Genomic DNA, 19,350 nt, shown 5'->3' on the forward strand with positions numbered 1-19,350 from the left:
GGCATTGTCACACTTAACACCAGGTGGGATCTTCTTGTTGGCAGCCTTGGGATTGAAGTAACTGAGGAGATATCCTCTCAAAAAGGTGATTGGACATGGGTGGAGTGATACAGGGATGCTTGGGGAAAGGGCAGTGGGGCTGAGAATATGGGGTGGAAATGGAGAGGCCTTTGCATGGGGGGTATGCTGGGTGATGAGAGTTCAGAGAGCTGAAGTTCCCTCCTGCTATAAAAATAAGCCCGAAAGCTTCTGTCGTTAGTTCCTGCTAGTAGCTGTGTGATTAAATAACCCCTTTTTTTTTTTTTGAGGGGGGGGGGGGCTGCTAGTTTTGGTGTGTCCATTACTGCTAATCCAGCTACTTATGCAGGATAACTAATGCTTGCGTCTGTACAGGCTGGTCTACACTGAAAACTTGCAACAGCATAGCTACATCTCTCGGGAGTGGGTGTGAAAAATCCACACTCATGAGAGACGTAGCTATGCCAGCCGAACCCCTGGTGTAAACAGCACTGGGTCCATGAAAGAGTTCTTCTGTCAACCTAGCTGTCACCTGTTGCGGTGGTTGATTACCTATGCAGATGAGAGAACCCCTGCAGTCGACATAGGTAGCGTCCACACTGAAGTGCTACAGCGTTGCTGTGCCGCTGTAGTGTTTCAAGTATAGACAAGCCCCTAGCTACCATTTCTCAGGGAGGTGGGTTAACTACAGCGGTGGGAGAACCCCTCCCCACTCAAGTGTCTCCTCACTGAAGTGCTACAATGGCGCAGCTGCTGGTATGCTGCTGTAGTGTTTTCCATGTAGATGTACCTGTGGTCTCCACACATCATTTCCCTCTCTTCTGTAGGAGCGGAGATAATTGGTTTACTGTTGTCCCTAGGACTTCCTCTGTTTTCCTTTTGGTACATTTTTTCCCAAAGACATAAAACAGGCTCCTGATCAGTCTCCATGTTCCAAAATCCAACTTTACTTGCATATAGCACATTATATATTTGTCAACTTCCAAATACATTCCCTGATGAGGGCTGAGTATCAGAGCTTTATCCCTTAAAATCTCTGCTGAAAGTGGGCATTTTTTCAACTTTCTGTTATAACTTTTGTTTCTACCAACCATCTGCCTTAGCCAGCCCCCAGCTGTATATATTGATAGTGGAACGTAGCCCCAGCACACAGAAAGGTCATGCTCTGTTGAGAGCGCTGTCAGCTTAATGATCCCAAGTTCCTTATATGTATTCCTGCAGCTGTCTCCAGGAGGTGTTGTTTTGCTTCTCCATACTTTACCTTGTTCTCCAGCAACTTCTTGTTCTCATCTATGCAATAAAAATGAGCACAATTTTCTGAAGGAGTAAACTTGACTCTCTGTCCTCAAAGCACTTGTTACCTCCAGAATATGAGCTGTTCCATTTGATTAGAGAATATGAATAAGATATTACTGCATAAGATACAACCCCTTTGAAGAATGATTGTTTTGGTGCCTTTTTATTTTCCTTGGAATGTCTCGTGTTAGAAGTACTAAAAAATGCTAAAGGGAAAATTTACAAGAGACTTCAGAAAGTAGAAAGCAAGTCTGCCTATTTTAATGTTCTCTGTCCTACTAAATAAAACTGAGATTACCATCCAGGTTCTGCAAATTTCTCTTCTTTATTTCTACTGTAGATACAGTAAATGCAGCAAGCCTCATTCTTATCCCAGCCCCTTACTGTTGGTCCACCTCTGCTTCTGTTTGTTGATATAATTTTCCATTTTTATTATTCAGCTACATGAAAGTAACTATGATGCTGGAAAAGCCCTGCAGCGCTTGGTGAAGAAGCCTGTGCCCAAACTGATTGAGAAGTGTTGGACTGAAGATGAAGTGGTAAGGAGTGATTTATTCTCTTCTGCCATGCAGTTCTAGTTACTTACCGCTTTCTTCTGCTCAGAGCTCTTGTTTGAGGGGGTGGGATAGTAACCTGTTGCATGGATAAAGTTTTCTTCTATTTTCCAAATGAGTATCAGTGGCTAGAGCCTCATTAGTCCAAGGAAAAATATTTTCCCTGTAGTATGTGTCTTGAAAGGGTACAATTACTGTCACCTTGAGAGGATTCCATGGAGGAGATGAGCAATGCTACAGCCCTCCGGCTCTTGGTCCTGCTGCTAACCAGTATCTTTCACAGGCTGGTTGGACTCCTTGCTTAGCAGTTCCAGTGAGAGGAGGCACAAACAGGGCCCAAGATGCTTGGTTTCATTTTCACTGGTTTTGCCTGCCTCTCTGAGGAGGCTGGAGTGTCAGTGAGTGAGAATCCCAGTCTTCAGTTCATGTTGACTCATGCATGCTCAGTGGTCAAGAACATTCCCACTGAGTAGGATTTATTTAAGGATTGGGGCCGCCACCTTCAAGTGAATTGCCAAAATAAGGTGTTGTCACAGTTGTTGCTGTCTGGCTATTCAGCGTCCCATGAACCAGAAAGGGATTGTTTGGAAGCTGGTGTATCTGTGTCTTTTACATCTGTCCTAAAGCTCCAGGAGATCTCCCAGTCCCCAAATTGGAGTGAATACAGTGTGTCCATCTTGTATCCAATTCCAAGAGTAACATGAGGGTAGGATAGCCCCACTGTAGTGCAGAAGTCCTGCCTGAGCTGACTGGGCTTTCTCCAAGCTGTGGGGTTTGGGTCAGTGACTTGAACATCATTTAGCTGACATATTTTCTGTGTCTGTGGCCACTATGTTGACTGTGGGATTATCCCACTGGGTTACTGGCGGGTCATACACTAACTAGATCTTGTGTTTGGAATGGGATGGAATTGCAGGTGGGGGCAATTGGATATTGTGCTCCTGTCATGGACCCATCTTTATCTCCCACAATTTGAGGTTGAGGCTTGTGATCTGCACTAGCTGCCTGTGGGTTTTGGGGTGGAGTTTAAGGTGTTGAAACTGTCCTATAATTGGACCTGACTGCCTAGTGGAGAGACTGCCTATCTTCCTCAGCCATAGTGGTTCAGTTGAGATTGAGAGAGTCCCTTTGGAATAAAACAGAGGGAGCTGCTATTAAGGTAATGGCCCTTGATCTCACCCCTTACTTGATCAAAAATAGCCTACATTTGTTGGCATCGGGATGATGCAAGGTCTGTCTTTTCACAGAATTTTTCAAGAGTGGGATGCTGTTTGATAGGTCATTAGGGAATCTGGAGTGCTTCTCTTCATATTTCAATTGTTGGGCATTTAAGTTACTGCCATTATGAGGTTGCTGCTGGGTTTTGTTTTTATATTGTTTTTTCAAGGACCCTACAGCTTGGGATAGATGCCTTTTTGTGTTGGTTGTAAATACAAATAAATTAGAACTAAAATGTCAGGTTTTTAAATTGGCTAACTCCGTATATAGAATTGAGAGTTTAGCTGTTATGTAATAAACAGTTGTTTAAATTCAGCATTCCCCTGCAGTGTTTGGAATGCAAACACTACAGCATTGCAACCCCTTGCTGTTTGCCAAACTTTGCAGCCTAATGCTAGTGCAAGATACTCTTGACTATAACAAAAGTGAAACTGACCTTTTTTCATCATCCAAGTTGAGAGAGAGGCTGAGAGAACACAATGTAAACAAGGTAAAATAGATCAGATTCGTAACATTTTTTCTTTAATCAATGGTGTTGTTAAAGGCATGTCTAAGGAAAAGTGTGGTTTTAAAATGCAATTTCTAATATGACCATGGGTCCTTTAACAAACTGGTCAGGTATGATGGGCTTCATTTGGAATGGGTAAATGCTACTTTTTCTAGCTAAGAATTAAACAGCATAGTTCATTAAAACAGGAAGTTCGGTTAGTTTTGTTATTTTATAGTTGTAAAACATATTTATCTTCAAACAACTGAAGACTTGGTTGCAGTTTGTAAGGCACACATCTTCTAATATGTTATATTAGTGTCATTGAGATAAATATCCTAGGATAAATATCCATGATTATTACTAAACATCTAAATAAAGAAAAACCTGAGTCTGATACACAAAGCGAGAGATAGCATAGCTGAAGTGGATTTGAGCCTGAAAAACCTGTTTTTTTTGGACAACATTTACACTTGTTAATTTGTTAAATGGAGTAAATTGTTTGTTTTTAAAAAAAAAAACAAAACCTTGCAGTGGGTAGTACATAGTCTTGTTCATTGAGTTACTAATTAACCTGGCACCAATGTCATAAAATAGACCTGGTTAATTATTATGGGTGAAATTTTCATAGTCTTGTAACATTTTTAAATTATTCAGACAATGGCTGGAGAGACATTTTTTAAAGCTCCAGTTATTTCAATGAATTGTGTGCGTGCTTGCGCTCTCCCCGTGTAAACCTTTTTGCCAGAGGTAGGTTAGGTCTAGGCTAGATAAATCTGAGATTAAAGCAGGCATATTCTGAAATCAAACAAAAGACCTTTGTGGTAAAGAGAATTCCTGAAGCCGTGGGGTGAAAGAAGATCATGGGCAATGGAAGGAGGTAGAGAACAAGGAGTAAAAAGATTAGAACACAGATTCCTATTAATGTGTGGGATGAACTTGTCATAACATGGCACTTTTTTTAAGTGACCGTGCAGATACCTCTAAAGTTCTGCTCCCCTGTTTTCTGCATTTGTACTGTCCTGTTCTCCCCCCATACACACGTTCCATAGAATGATTAACTGTGTGCTGCTTTCCTATTTAGAAAAAAGATCTCTCTTCCCCCTCCCTCTTCCACTCCCCCTGTTCTCCCCATGAACCGCAATATGTTGCAAGTGCCATTGTCGCTGCAGCTTAGGGTTTTGATCAGCAGTCAGTATTAAATGATTGGAGAGTGGAGCCTTGCAAATAAGAAAAACGGCCAGGTTTATTGAAAAGGGAAACATTACTCCAAAACAGCGAACAGTATGAATACAGAATAACGATCATTAAATCTATAAATCACTGTCAGTCTCAGCTCATTTTATCATATTTACTTCTTGTTCTATTCCATCCAAGTTTCCAGAAACATTTGGCCACGATCCAGCCTTGACAGAGACCAAACTGTTCTCTTATTTATAGGGAGTTAAGCTCCACCTTCTGAACTTCAGTGAGTGTTTGTCCCTGATGGACTGCTTGCAGAAAGCTCCAGATTAAAGCATCTGCGCCAGATCCTTGGGCGCTTTGTATGAGAAGAAGGAAACCCCATGCCACCGTTCGTTTTGCTAGAGTGGTGAAGGGTTCATTCCCACACAATGTATGTCAGACCTAGAACTGGTCAGGGACTTTTTCAGTTAAACATTTTTTGTTGGAAAATGTCAGTTACCCAAAAGAGAAACTTTTCATGGAAAAGTTTCAGAGTAACAGCTGTGTTAGTCTGTATTCGCAAAAAGAAAAGGAGTACTTGTGGCACCTTAGAGACTAACCAATTTATTTGAGCATAAGCTTTCGTGAGCTACAGCTCACTTCATCGGATGCATAAAGTGGAAAATACAGTGAAGATGTTTTTATACACACAGACCATGAAAAAAAAATGGGAAAGTATAGGTTTCAATGAAAATGTTGTCAGGAAGGTTTCTCGAGTACAGGAAGATCCAGCCTAGAATAGCCAGTAGGCCTGAGCTGGGATGTGAAGACCTGGGGTCGAGTCCCTGCTCTGCCTGATTCGGGGCAGGGGCTTGATCCGGGGCAGGGACTTGATCCTGTGTGTCCCACATCCCAGGTCATTGCCCAGCCCACTGGGCTATTGGCTGTTCTGTGGTCTCTCATTTTTCATGAACTATTTCGAAAGGTCTCACTTTTGTTGAAGTGCAGAATGAAAACAAATTTCAGAACCTCAAACTCCCTTGCAAAACGGAATTTTTGTTTTCAGGTCACCCCTCGTCAGATCCTTCACGAGTACATGGCAGTGAACTTCTCTCTGTGCCCTCTTGGGCAACGAAGGAAACCAGAATAGAAATGCAATCAAAATGTCCAAGGGGCTAGAATTTACTCAGCACAAACCTGCAGTCTTTATTCCTCCCTGAAGCAAAACTCACCCTGAAGTTGGTGGGAGTTTTGCTTGAGTAAGGGTTGTGGGATTGGATTAAGTCCATTTCTGTCACGCTGGTTGGTGTAAGCAGTTGATCTTGTTATCAGCATGACCATCATAGGGTGAGTAACACAGCTTCCCATAGCGCATGGTAACACTTAAGGTGTCAGTGACGCTATCTGAATAACACATCTTTGTGTTGTAGCTAACTTTTAGCTCTTCTATGGGCAGTTCCTTGTCCAGAGTTTCAGCCTGCTTCTTTAAATGACAACTTTTTGTAGTCAATGACTGAATTACCAGTAAGAGCTGTCTACTGGGATTAGAATTGATTAAAATAAAGGGTGGAAGTTGTGTTATTTTTACTGCAGATGATGTGGTTACACAGGTTTAGATCAAATTAAATGGAGGATAAAATTGACTAGTGATTGAATTAAGTGGAAGGCTCTGTAAATAGGAAGATAAAGGTTTTCTTGTTTACTCTTGTTTCTAAAACTATGGCTATTTTTAATTCTCTCTTTCCAACATGTAAATTAATGGTCATGCTGTCAAAACCACAGTTTTCCATTCTGCCTTATAAAAGTGACTGAATAAACTATTATACTGTTACATCTATCAGAAGCCTTAACAGCAGCTGTTTCCTGTTTATAAGGGTAGATGCTACACCTGGCAACATAAATCTCCCTCAGTGACTTTGGTGGGGAGGGGTCAGTCTCTTGTAGTCTAGTGAATCGCTTCTACTGACAGACTGTCAAAGAACTGGCACGTGAAGCTGTGCTTAAGCACTTTCTAAATAAGCATCCAATAGGCTAACATCGCTTCAGCATAATACAGTGAAATCTCATTGGAACATCAACTCAGGATGCTGTATGAAAATCAATGCCATCCCCATTTGACATGTTGTTCATTTTTGGGGAGAAGTCAGGCAGCAAGGTTGCTGTTCTGAATGTCCTGCGTTTTGACATAACTGCCGATAATGCTCTCCTTAACACCGAATGCCAGGTGAGACCTGTGCCATGTGATGCTTGTCGCTGTGGCAAGGTCTCAGAGCAGTTGGGGAAGGAAACTGAGACTTTATCCATCACAGGTGCTCTAGACATGTACACCACATGATATATGCTGCTGAAATGAGGTTGCAGTGCAACCAGATGTTCCCATCCACTATCTTAGACCTTTTTATACTGAAACACCCGAAACCTACTTCTGCTCACTGAACTGATACGGGCAGGGAGTCTACCATGGTCCAACTTGCACACCAAGAGCTAGGATGAGAGCGTCAGTTAAATGGGGTGGAAGGCTTTGTATCAACACTTTCTTCCAGTTCCTGGGGAGGAGGGAGGACTCGTACCGGAGCAGCCCAGGTGTTGGTAGGTCTAGGTGAGTCTGAGACCTCACTCTCTGGAAACTGATTTACACCACCTTATCCATCATTTCTGAATATAACCCGGGAGGTTATAGCCAGGGATGCTGTGACCAGAAAGGCTAGTGAATGGGGTGACTATCCTCCAGTCTGGATACCACAGAAATGATGGTAGAATGAGATTTTACTGTACCTTGAAATATGCTGTATTGATCCACTCTATGTAGCTATTAGAAAGAAGATGCATGTTACAAAAGGAAAGCTCACAAAAAAAGAGACTGCATGTGTGATAGCAGTTTTTCAAACAAAGCTTTTTAAAATGTAATTGAAAATATATGTAAAGGCGTCTCAGTTTTGCTGTTACTTCTCTTTACACAATCATTTACATAGCAGATGTTCAGCCTGCTAAATGTAATGGGGAAAAAGGTGTTTGAGTATACCATATTAGCTCAGCTCAGCAGATGTCAGATCTTGTAATTAAGAAATAATATTGCATACAGAGTTTGGAGAAAACATTCTTAAGCAAAACTTGGTGGCAAGCTGAGGTCCTTTTATGACCCGCTACAAACAATTAGTCTGGTAGTTTTAAAGGGGCCGAAGGGAGTTAAATGCTAAACTCTATTGAAAATGAATGCGATTGAGGCACCTAAAGCCTCTTGGCTCCCTTTTGGAAAATCCCAGTCTTTAAAGTCTAGTTGCATACCCCTGAAAACATGGAGCCAAAATACAGTGGCTCCAAGTGGAACCCTCTCTAGGAAGTGTTCAGGAATAAGCAGTGCTGTTTTTGCTGGGTTGAGACTAGAGTGGGACCAGAGCCTTTAACTCAAATCCCTAGTGAATTAAAAATAAAAATTAACAAAGAGAGTGTGGCGGGGGGGGAATTGCAGTTTCAGCTCCCTACAGACAACCCCTCCCATGGTCACTGGGTCCAGATCAGACTGAAAACCCAGACTGGGGGGGAGGGCGTGTTTTACAGTTTGGATGCTGTGGAAATTTTTCACAAAAACTGATCTCATGAGATTTCCGCCATCTTGGACCAAAATCTTTTGAGAGCAGCTCTTGTGATTTCACTGCCTGTCTGAACTCAACCCTATGCCTGAGCCAGATCCCAGCACCACTTTGTTTTCACATTTCTAGTTCAAACCAAAAAAGTATCAAGTTGTTACTGTCCGCAAAGGAGAGAGCATTTATTTTTGGCTTCATTTATTTAACCAGAGATATGGCATTTGTGTCAATTAGGTCCTGCATATTGGGATGGGTGTGGGGAGTAGTCAGTGAATGCTGGCTGTTTTTTGGGTAACCATCTTTAGCAGATTTGCATTTAGATTCCTAGCCTTTATTTTGACTGTGCTGTTTCCCTTTATGACAGGGGCCACCAAAATCCATAGAGTTTACTAAAGAGAGAAATACAAATCAGACTAAAAGAACTCCTAATTTATTAGGTTTTTAATTAAACATGATGAACCCATTTTAAATAACACAAAGGCCCCAGGCAAGCTGCATCTAATCGAAACAGATTAAGTCACCCGTCCACACTCAGATAGTTATTAATTCTGTTTATTTATGCATGCTAGCTACAGGCAGAGTTTGCTGCTGCTGTGTTGCAGTTTATTGCACAGGGGTGCTCTTGCTGCATGGCATTGGGCTGTTAATTAGCATTCAGATGTTGATTATGAAGCACATGGGTGATGCTAATTGAATTCTCTTGAGTTTTCCTTGCAAGGTTCAGAGAAACAGGGTTGAACTGCAGTTTTGCAGTATTTGTTGTGCATTTCACCCTTTGCTGCCTTAAAATGCTGAATTCTAAGGATGGAAAATGCCAGGTGTTACTTAAGGTGAAGGTTTTGTTACTCACTGTGCATCACACACGTTTCTGCTGATGATACTCTGACATGCTTGATAACTGTAGCTTTTATAATAAAATATGCTGTCCTTTAAATATTTTACACTGCTTTTGATGTAGTGTAGTTGAGGTAAACAACCCAGATTCAAATAACCTCTTAAATTTATAGCCAAGGATAGTCAATCTTTGCTGGTGATAATCCTTAATTGGCCGTGTACATGGTTTTGCAACTTCATAAATTTTAAAATATCCACACCTAGCTTCCATTTAAAGCTCATTTGTCACAAATACAAATGAAAATCCTTCTTCCAAAAATGACAAGACATGGCAAACTAATTTCCTAACACAATTGTGAATATTTGCAATCCAGTGAAATAGGGTGGTTGGTTGAGTAATTATTTACACAAAGCACACACTTCTTTGCCTGGCTTCTTTGCCTAGAATCATCTCCAAATGCCACCAAATCAGCCCTTTTTGGAATATCTGCTCAAGAAAACATTGGTTTTATTGTTCATTCCTTTGAAGCCAGGCGTCTCAGATGTGCTGGAAGATAGAGCTGCTTACTGGGGCAAAACTTCCATGAATTTTATTGACTGTTTATGTGGCAGCCGTAGAAAATGTAATTCATAGCAAAATCGAAGTACAGTCCCCTGCAATAGCAGGGAGGAGGAGAAGGGGGGGAAAATCAGGGGATCTTTGAAAATGAGGCTGGCATTGCAGGTCTGCATTTGAGTGATCAAGTGGACTTGAAATGTTAAAAGATAAGTAAGTCAGTGTTTGTGTTAAATTTTATATCCACAGAAAAGTAAACATAATGACTTCATGGTGGAGTGAGAGTACCTATTAGCTGTACCGTTCCTGGACTTCATATTTGAACCACATTATCTAATTGCTGCCACTTTCCAAATGTATTTTAATCAGCAACAATTGGAAATGTATTGAAAACTGAACTTGGAAATAGGAACAATCACTAGTCAGTAATATCAAACGACAAATTGTTGCAAGACCAAAGCCACCTTAAGACCTTCTTTCCTCCCATTCTACTGTGAGAATAAGAATGGGGATGCATTGTAGAATTCTAAGGACAGATGTTGTAAAAGTCTCCTAGAAAACAATTCATCATAGTAAGAAAGTAGCTAATGGAAGACCAAATCTCTCTCACAACATATAGCCAGTGTTTGAAGGAAGTATTTAAATCTATTCATGTTCAATACAGTTTCATTTTTTAGGAGGTGTTAAGTATGCAAAAGTTGTGAAAATAGTAAATTGTAAAACACAAGACACAGAATTCAGGAGAGCTTGACCCAGTTTAAAGACAGGCTTTATACAAAAGACATAAATCTTTTTGCTTATGATTAACTTGAATCAGCGTTTGAGCCAAGCCCTTCTTTAAAGAGATCAATATTGCGTATACAGTACAGAGTTTGTCAGGTCCTTTCGGAAACGAGACAGTGAATTAAAAATCAATTATACGTGCAGAAGTTTGTGTAGGGCAATCAATTTTGTCCTTTAGTTTGCAGAAAGATTCTAGTGTTTAATCAGCTGTAAGAGGAATGAATTTTAAGTCTCCAGCAAATGAGATGGTGCAAAGAGGATATGAGGAGGGGGGTAAAAATGAAAAAAAAAATTAAATTTCAGCATTTCATGTTCAGCAGAGGCTGCCTTCAGGGATAAATCTATAAATCCTGTCAGTGACCTTGGCTTCAAAATGGGTGACTTTACTGGTTTTGCTAATCTTGATCTTTCTACAGCTGCCAGATAAGTTGGCCTTTTCTTAACAATATCATTGTTTTGTTTAACCACCATGTGTTTCTTGATTCATCATCTCTCTGCCTCATGCAGAATACTTGTATCTATTAAGCACTTACCATATTGCTGATTCCTAAAAAATAATACAACATATTTGTATTGGCCAGATGCCACTGTTGAGAGGGTTATTTGTGTGTGGGGACAGGAAGCTAACCTTTAAACTCCAGATCTAACTCTGCTATAAGCTAAATTATTTATAGGTGTTCTATGTAGTCTTTTTAAAATCAAGAGAGGCTTTTAATGCAGAGAGAGACACACGCACATTGACATTTTTCATTGTTGCCAAGGGGGAAAATCTGCTGCTTGAAAGATTAATAAATACTGTAACAGTTGATTGTTGAAACCGTGTTTTCCATCTCATTTTCAAGGGTGTCCAAAAAATGGAGATCACTTACTCTTTCTAGCGTTCTCTATCATCTTTCTACGTTCATTTAAAAACGAGAGCAAGACACAAGAGGGCTTGAGAGATTGCATTTGTTCTCCCATAGGCAAAGTGATTATTTTATAAATGAAGAGGGCCAAAAAAACTATCCTGTGTAGTTTCTTAGCAACAGAGCTGGAGTCAGTTCAGTGTATGTACATAATACATATTCTGTGTATAGAAACATTAGTTGTGAAGCTCCATGGTATTGCAGTTGAAACAAAGACCAGATGCCCGAGACGCAGGTAGAAATTCCGTGGTGCCGGAAAAGAAGAAATAGAAATCATGAGAAATCACATGCTGATGGGCTCGGCTACCTTCTTTCCATTGGCCTCTCCCCGTTAAATAGCGTTACTGTCTTCACTACAGTGACCGCCTTTTTTCAGTCTGCGTCTGGAGTCTGTTCTAAATCTGATGCCCTTTTTCATCTCTGCTCTTGTCTGAAAGGAACTACTTTAGCAGATTGAGTCACAGCATCAGCACCCTCTATATCTATGATTGACTGTCCAGTATTTAACTGATACATGACTGTATATGAAAGAAATGGAGCCTGTAGGGAGCATTGTAGTTCTGGTAAATTCTTTGGAGTTAATAGCAGCAGCAAGACTGCAATACTACTGTCTAGTACCCGATGAACGGGGCCCTACCAAATTCACGGCCATAAAAAATACGTCGCGGACCGTGAAATCTCGTCTTTCGTGTGCTTTTACCCTATATTATACAGTTTTCACAGGGGAGACCAGTGTTTCTCAAATTGGGGGTCCTGATCCCAAAGAGGGTTGCAAGGTTATTTGGGGGGGGGGGGTATAGTCACCCTTACTTCTGCGCTGCCTTTAGATCTGGGCAGCCAGAGAGCGGCGGCTGTTGGCCAGGTGCCCCGCTCTGAAGGCAGCACCCCGCCACTAGCAGCACAGACGTAAGGGTGGCAATCCCATACCATGCCATCCTTCCTTCTGCCTTCAGAGCTGGGCAGCTAGAGAGTAGCCGCTGCTGACTGAGGGCCCAGCTCTGCAGGCAGCAGCGCAGAAGTAAGGGTGGCAATCCCAGACCATGCCATCCTTACTTCTGCGCTGCTGCAGGTGGTGGCTCTGCCTTCAGAGTTGGGTTCCCAGTCAGCAGCTGCCGCTCTCCAGCTCTGAAGGCAGTGCGGACACCAGCAGCAGGGCAGAAGTAAGGGTAGAAGTACCGCAACCCCCCCCACAATAACCTCCCTCCCCAGCCCAACTCCTTTTTGGGTCAGAATCCCTACAATTACAACACCATGACATTTCAGATTTAAATATCTGAAACCATGAAATTTATGATTTTTAAAATCCTATGACTGTAAAATTGACCTAACTGGACTGTGAATTTGGTAGGGCCCTACTTGTGAGTGGTGTAACCATCCATCTTTAGTGGTCATGGTGAGAGTTTCTGTATTAAGTACAAGTATATTTTTCTGTCCTAATTTACATTAAGAGGAGTTTTTGTATCAAACATTTTACTTAACTTACATATTCTCCATTGCTTTGTTTGTACGTTTTCTTAGTTTCCAAATGCTGGAATTTAGAGAAACAATAACCTTTTTAAAATCATCCATATCTGTTACTAATAATGTGTTAGATTTTAAAAGGCTTTTAGTTTTAATAATCTACTTTAGTTTTCACTGTTTTCATTATCTAAGTTGAAAGAAATACAATACGTAAATCTATTAACTGGCCTCTGTTTTATTTCTAGTCAGTTTCACTTTCCAGTTCACATGCTCTAGAACAGTATGGCAATGTCTGAGGTTGCAAACGATGCACAAAGCTGTTTACTTGCTTGCAAAACTGTTTTTCATGTAATTTTTAAAATGAAAACGCAATGGAAATACTTCTGTTAAGCTTGTGTTTTACAGAAGTTCTATTATTTATTATTATTACCGTAAATAGAACAATTTGAATGTTGGGCCAAATATTTTCTTTACGTTTAAAACCTGTGGCTGTTAGGGAGAAAGCATTGTGTGTTCTGCATAGAGTACAGGACTGAATCAAGAGTCCTGGGTTCTTTTCCTGATTTTCCCACTGATTTATTGGGGTGTCACTTCACTGCTTTGGCAAGGTTTCCTGCTCTGTGAAACAAGAAATGTATTTATCTACCTCTCAGGGATATTAGAAGACTTAAGTAATTTGATGTTTGTGGGGCTTAGACGTGGTGCTGGTCTTTTAGTGCTAGGTTTCAGAGTAACAGCCGTGTTAGTCTGTATTCGAGCTGTAGCTCACGAAAGCTCATGCTCAAATAAATTGGTTAGTCTCTAAGGTGCCACAAGTACTCCTTTTCTTTTAGTGCTGTTGTAATACAAGCAATAAATCACAGAAAAGCGCTTTACATAAGAAATGGGTTATAGAAGCACATAGTATTATTTCAGGTTAGTATAGTCAATTTTGATAACTGACAGTAGGGTATATGAAGCCTTTCTTTTTTAGCTAATTTGTTCAAATCTAGGCCATACCAATATTTACCAAAAGGGGTTACCATTGGCCTGTGTGGAGTTGTCCTTCTGTCCACTTCCTGTGACACAAGTATGCACAATTCAGAAACCACCATCCATTTATCCTACTAGTGGTTGTTAAACAAAAAAGACCACAGAGCCAGGTCATACTGGTCCCTCCAACTTGGCCAGACAGTACTGGAACATTGATAGATCTGTCTGCTGCTCCTACTGGTACCCTTACCATACTGTGTCAGGAATAGTTTTGTCCTGCATTCTGGGCATGGATTTTCTTCGCTTCTCAGCTTGGAAGATGCTGGCTACTTCTCACATGACATCCTATGTAGAAGTACAGGAGACTGCTGCAGCCTAGGTAATCATCTATTCTGAAATGTCACTGAGGAATGGAGGACATTTTCTCTCTGAAGCCTGAGTAGCCATCTTTCTCTGTATTCCATGCCCTTATTGTCTCTTTTTGGTGTACTTGTACTTAGTCTCTCTGCCTCACTTTTTCTGTCATGGTGCATCTGTCTCCCATCTCATTGTATCATCAGCTGGTGGACAGTTCTGTCTTCAGGCGCCCCACTGTCAAAAGACAGGGCCAGACAAAAGGATTTTGCAGTAATCAAGACACAAGATGAGTCTGGGTGAGGTTTTAGCTGTGTGGATGGAAGGGAAAGGCGATACCTTAGAATTGTTATATAGAACGAATGGGCAAGGTAAAGCCATAGCCTGGAGGTGAGGACCTAAAGATCGATCTGAGTCAAAGATGACACCCAGCTCAGTATCTGTAGGTGTGCCATAGATTGATCACACTGGTTGAGAGAGATCCCTCACACCGTAAAGGAATGGGAGCATTGTGATAACATGCGGTTAGTCAGTAAGGAGGTCCAGGTTAGAGATCACAACTGGGAGTTAGGTATGCAGATTTCCATTCAGTTTCAGTGGGATTTGAGTGCTTGTCTCTTTCTTTCAAAAAATTCAGCATTTTAAGATTGCAGGCTTTGAGCATGTGGGTAGTGTGAGGAAGAGAATGCAGTTGAACTGCTTAGGAATTTTTTTCCCATCGTTCCAATCTATAAGCAAAATACAGTGGCCCAATACCAGTGAGTAATATGGAGGCTGACAGCTCAGATTAAATAAGGAAAATCCTGGGGGCTAAGCGCCGGCTGCAGAAGGTTTAGGTCAGGCAGGTTCAGAATGGTTGAAACCAAAACTTCAGATCAGCTGCCAACAACTGTCACGTGTGGGTACAAAATTAGGAAAATCTGCGGTTAAACAGAATTTAGAAGGGAAGGGGGAAGAGAGAGACAAGGGCAGATACTGTGTTCTGTGCCATGTGCTAGTTTATCTTCTTTTACCTTCTGACATTTCCTAATGGATTTTAATTGAAAAAATTACGGCTAGTAAGAGGAGATTCTGAAGGCTTCACGCTCTCTAATCTTCCACCTAGTGGCAAGAAATCATGTTTGCAGCAGCGCTTTCCGTACTGAGCTGCAGAAGATTTGTCATATGGTTCACACTAGCTCGGCAATTCCCACTGAAATAAGATGCTGGTTTAATAATAAAAGGTAGGCATCTTCAGAGATTGGGTTAAATAAATAGTATGTATTTCCATATGCATCAGGGACTTCCCATCAAAGAGAACCTCTCAGGGACAGAACAGTAATGTGATGGGAGTGGCTTCCAAGGGGAAGAGATACTATGCCAAGTGCAACCATGACATCTTGAGAATGAGTGTGAGACTGGAGAAACAGCACCCAAAACTGTCAGCTCCTTCCTTGTCAAATGATTGTTCTACAGAGACAGGTAGTTAAACTAACACGCTGTTCTCGTTGAGTCATCAGCAGGAGAAACAATACTTTAGGCTCAGGTAAGGCCATTGTGTTAAGAAAAGAAAATTGCCTGTCTTGCGGGTTTAAAGGCACATTGTACTCCACGGGCTGCCCATACCCGGCAGAGTCACTGGGGACCTTACACTTGGTTTCTGTATCATTTTCCTTAGCATCACCTGTTTCCAGGGAGTTGCAACTAAGCTTCTTTGTTTCATTCACTGAAAGATGAAACCACCTCTCTCAGGTTGTCAGGGGCTTCATTCTCTGCCTTCCTATGATAAATCTCATTATCTGCTGATGATTCATGTAGACTGTGTGGAGAAAAGGGTTCTGCCACATCACCCTCTACTAATCCAAACTCTTTGACTAAAACAACCTCACATCACATTGCATCCTCCAACAGGTTTTGTCCTTGAAGGTTAATTTATTAACCTATTCACGAAGGCTTTGTAGCACAGTTTTTTTGAAGGTATTAGGTGTTGTGTTCAGCGTTGCAATGCCTAACTGATTTAGGAGCCTAAATCTCGTTTTCAAAGGGGATTTAGGCTCCTGAGTGCTGAGCACAGCAACACCTAAATACCTTCAAAAATCTGGGCCTGTAGCTCTCGTGGTTAATCATGTATTACCCTGGATACATGCAGTACAGTAATTCTGCCTGGGAGCTTGTTGCAGTGCGTAGCATACTCCTTTTAGTTTCGATGTTTCTGGAGGTGGCGGCTTTTGTCCGGAATAGCTCTCCAGAGGCATTTGGGGGAATAAAGGAGGTGGTTGTTTTTATGCTGCATAGGAGCCACAACACTAGCAAGTGCTGAGCATCCACTCCTAGTGAAAACAGTGAGTGAAGGATGCCCAGCACCTGGCAGGATTAAGTCATGTGTGAAATGAGAATTGCTGACAAAAGGTAGAGCAGTTTACTCAGAAAACGGGTGTGGATCTCACGCCACGATAAATAATCACCTTTTTTTTTTTTTTTTTTTTTGTGTAGTTTCAACAAAAATTTGTGAGCTCCCCTCATGGTGCTGCAGCAGTAGTTGATAAAGATATGGTGCCAGAGCAGTGCTGAATCTACGGAGATAAATGCTGCACCGTGCTGAAATGTGAAACCAAATTGCTTCCTTGGCCCCATTAGAAACGTGGAAGCGAATAGATCCATTTTTGCCAAATAGCAAAGGACAAAAATGATTAGGGAAGTAACGTTTCTTTAGTCTGGCCTCCCAGAGAGAATGTATAAACAACTAGGAATTTGAAGAAAAGAAAAAAGGAAATTAACTCCTTAACTGGCTTGTAAAGGATGCAACTGCCTGGATGAGAGTCTGGATTAGCAAAGGGCTATTTGCCATCTCTGTGAGGCCCATTATAATAAAGGCTGTTTTGAATTACAGCACATTCCTCTAGCTTAGAGCTTAATTTTTAAGTTTGAGGGAGACATGTTTTTAACTAGTGCTACAATTTTCTAATGGTTATGCAAAAAAAAAAAAGAGAGAGAGAGAGAGAAGAAAAGCAGCTTTGTCTGTCGTCACTGAAATTGCTTGTGGTCCTGCCTGACATCTTGTCTGTGACTTATTTAATATGGACTGGTAGCTGCTGCACTGGAAAATGACAAAATGCTTTTTCAAATTGGTATAGTGACATAGTTCTTGCTTAAGAAACTCTGATTACTGTCACAACATGGATGCTCTGTGCGCTTATTTTTTTTTGCACAAATATAAGCAGCATGAATGCCAGGATACACCTCATTTCCAACTTCTTCTTGCATGATAAATTTTATTTTTCTAATCTTCCCCATCAACAGCAGCAATTCTTTTAATCTTTGAGATGACATAAAATGCATTTTAATGAAGCAAATTATATAGCTTTGTCTTTTTTGTGCATAAACGGGGCGGCCATATTCAATTAGGCTGAAAAATGATCATTTGTTCTATTACAGGCTGTAACAGAGCGGGTGAAAAACCATGATCCATCACTAGTTGCTCAGCTTTGTTACTTAAATCACTTGCCGTTCTGTCAGTGGCTCTGAATCCTCTGTGGGAGCCATTATTTAATTTAAGTTTGTGGCTGTGTCACTCGTTTGGTAATAGGTTTCTTCTGCAGTAGACGTGTACAACCTAAATATTAATCATGTTTTTCTCCATCCAAAGTTTCTAATTAGTTAGAAGGGTAAAAAGAGCCAGTAAAGCTAATTACAATCCTATCATGGAAAGAATTTTAGGAGATAGCATAGCAGTTTGAGCCTGAGAGGCATGGAGCACCGTCCGCTTGTGTTGATGTCATTTGGGGTTGAGTGCTCACACCTCACAGGGTCAGGTCCTAAGAGTTCAGGCTCATGTAAATGACTTAACATCTGGGCAGATGTGTGGGGCTCCAATTGATCATTGAGTCAAATTTCCTTTAAATTTGAGGATGGAAAATGCCTCCTTAAGAGAATATGGATTGCTGGGCAACTAATATTGTCTGAGTCCCTGTGCGGTTTTCTCTGGCTATATACATGGCATCCAGTTAAGTTTGTTTTTCCTCCTTTCTTGCCTGCTGTTCTGTAAAAGAAGGCATTTTCTTGACCAGCATGTGTGAAAGCTGAACTAAACCTTGCTGCTCCTTGTCCAACACTTCTTTTGTATTTTCATATCATTGTGGTTTTGCATATATTGTGGAATAGACCCAACATGCGCACAGCCCCTGGAGTTGTGGTTTCACTTCAGCTTTTGTTGGCCTCTTGATATCTCGCCCTGCTGTCCTTCCGTTTGTGCCTGATCCATCACATGCTTTCTCTTCCTCTTCCCCCTCCGTCTCCACTGTACCATGTATTCAAAGTATCCTCTTAGATTTATATAGCTTTTAGGCTATGCTGGGAGATTGATCAGGCAGTAGCTCATGCATTTAGAGGCACCAATAAGCATGACACTATATTACCCTCCAGTGAGTTGGAATAATTTCAGGCACTCAAATCAAACATTCCTTTTATTATGAATCAGGAGGGGGGTGCACTTTGCTTCATTTTGGTACATATTTTAGAAATGAATTTTTCTGTGGTGTAGAACTGGACAATATCGTGAATGTCTGGGCAGGAATTTCAGCCCCCACCCCAAAAAAGCAAGCATGTTGGCTTTTTAAGCCCCATCTGCTGATATTCCCTTTATGCAGTAGATGACTTGCTTATTCTTTCATTGTTACTCCTTTTTTCCTCTTATTTGTGGGTGACCTTTTCAAATTTGGCACAGTTTTTCCGAAACTAGATGTTTTTATTCAGAGCCCCTTACACAAAAGAAAAGGGAACTTATGAATCATCTGCTTTTTCAAAACTTCTTTTATACATTACTGCCAAGCTCGCTGAATGAGCCAACATCTTCCTTGGTAATTGGATGGCTGTGTTGCAGGAGTATATCAATTACTTTGTTGAGATCTTAAATGCTTTCGACAAAAGGATAATGGAACGAAGGGGGCCATGGCGTGGCATTCTCACTGTGTCATGTAAGCCCGCATGAGAACCGGAATCCTCATGGAATGGGACGAACTAGTAAGAATTGGTTTTGCTAATTAATTCTATCCACCTTGGTTGTATCCACCCTGCTTGTGGCTCTGGTGCCTTAGGGCACCAGTCCTGCTGCTGTTTGAAGTCTAGCAAAACTGTCAAAAGAATTCAGTGACCTGAAGAAGGGCTCTGTATAAGTTTGAAAGCT

The 19,350-nt window shown here is 41.2% G+C and overlaps 1 protein-coding gene across 5 annotated transcripts in view; it reads left to right on the forward strand.

Moving 5' to 3' along the window:
- Positions 1-19,350, forward strand: part of RERE (arginine-glutamic acid dipeptide repeats) — a 412,980-nt gene that overhangs the window by 290,452 nt on the left and 103,178 nt on the right. For all 5 annotated transcript variants that reach the window (XM_074975155.1, XM_074975156.1, XM_074975154.1 and 2 more), the window contains one exon: positions 1,755-1,853. In XM_074975155.1, the coding sequence (XP_074831256.1) occupies positions 1,755-1,853 (99 nt within the window). The remainder of the gene's footprint in view (positions 1-1,754; positions 1,854-19,350) is intronic.

The sequence above is a fragment of the Natator depressus genome, chromosome 18 (assembly GCF_965152275.1).
Source record: "Natator depressus isolate rNatDep1 chromosome 18, rNatDep2.hap1, whole genome shotgun sequence".
NCBI lineage: Eukaryota > Metazoa > Chordata > Testudines > Cheloniidae > Natator > Natator depressus.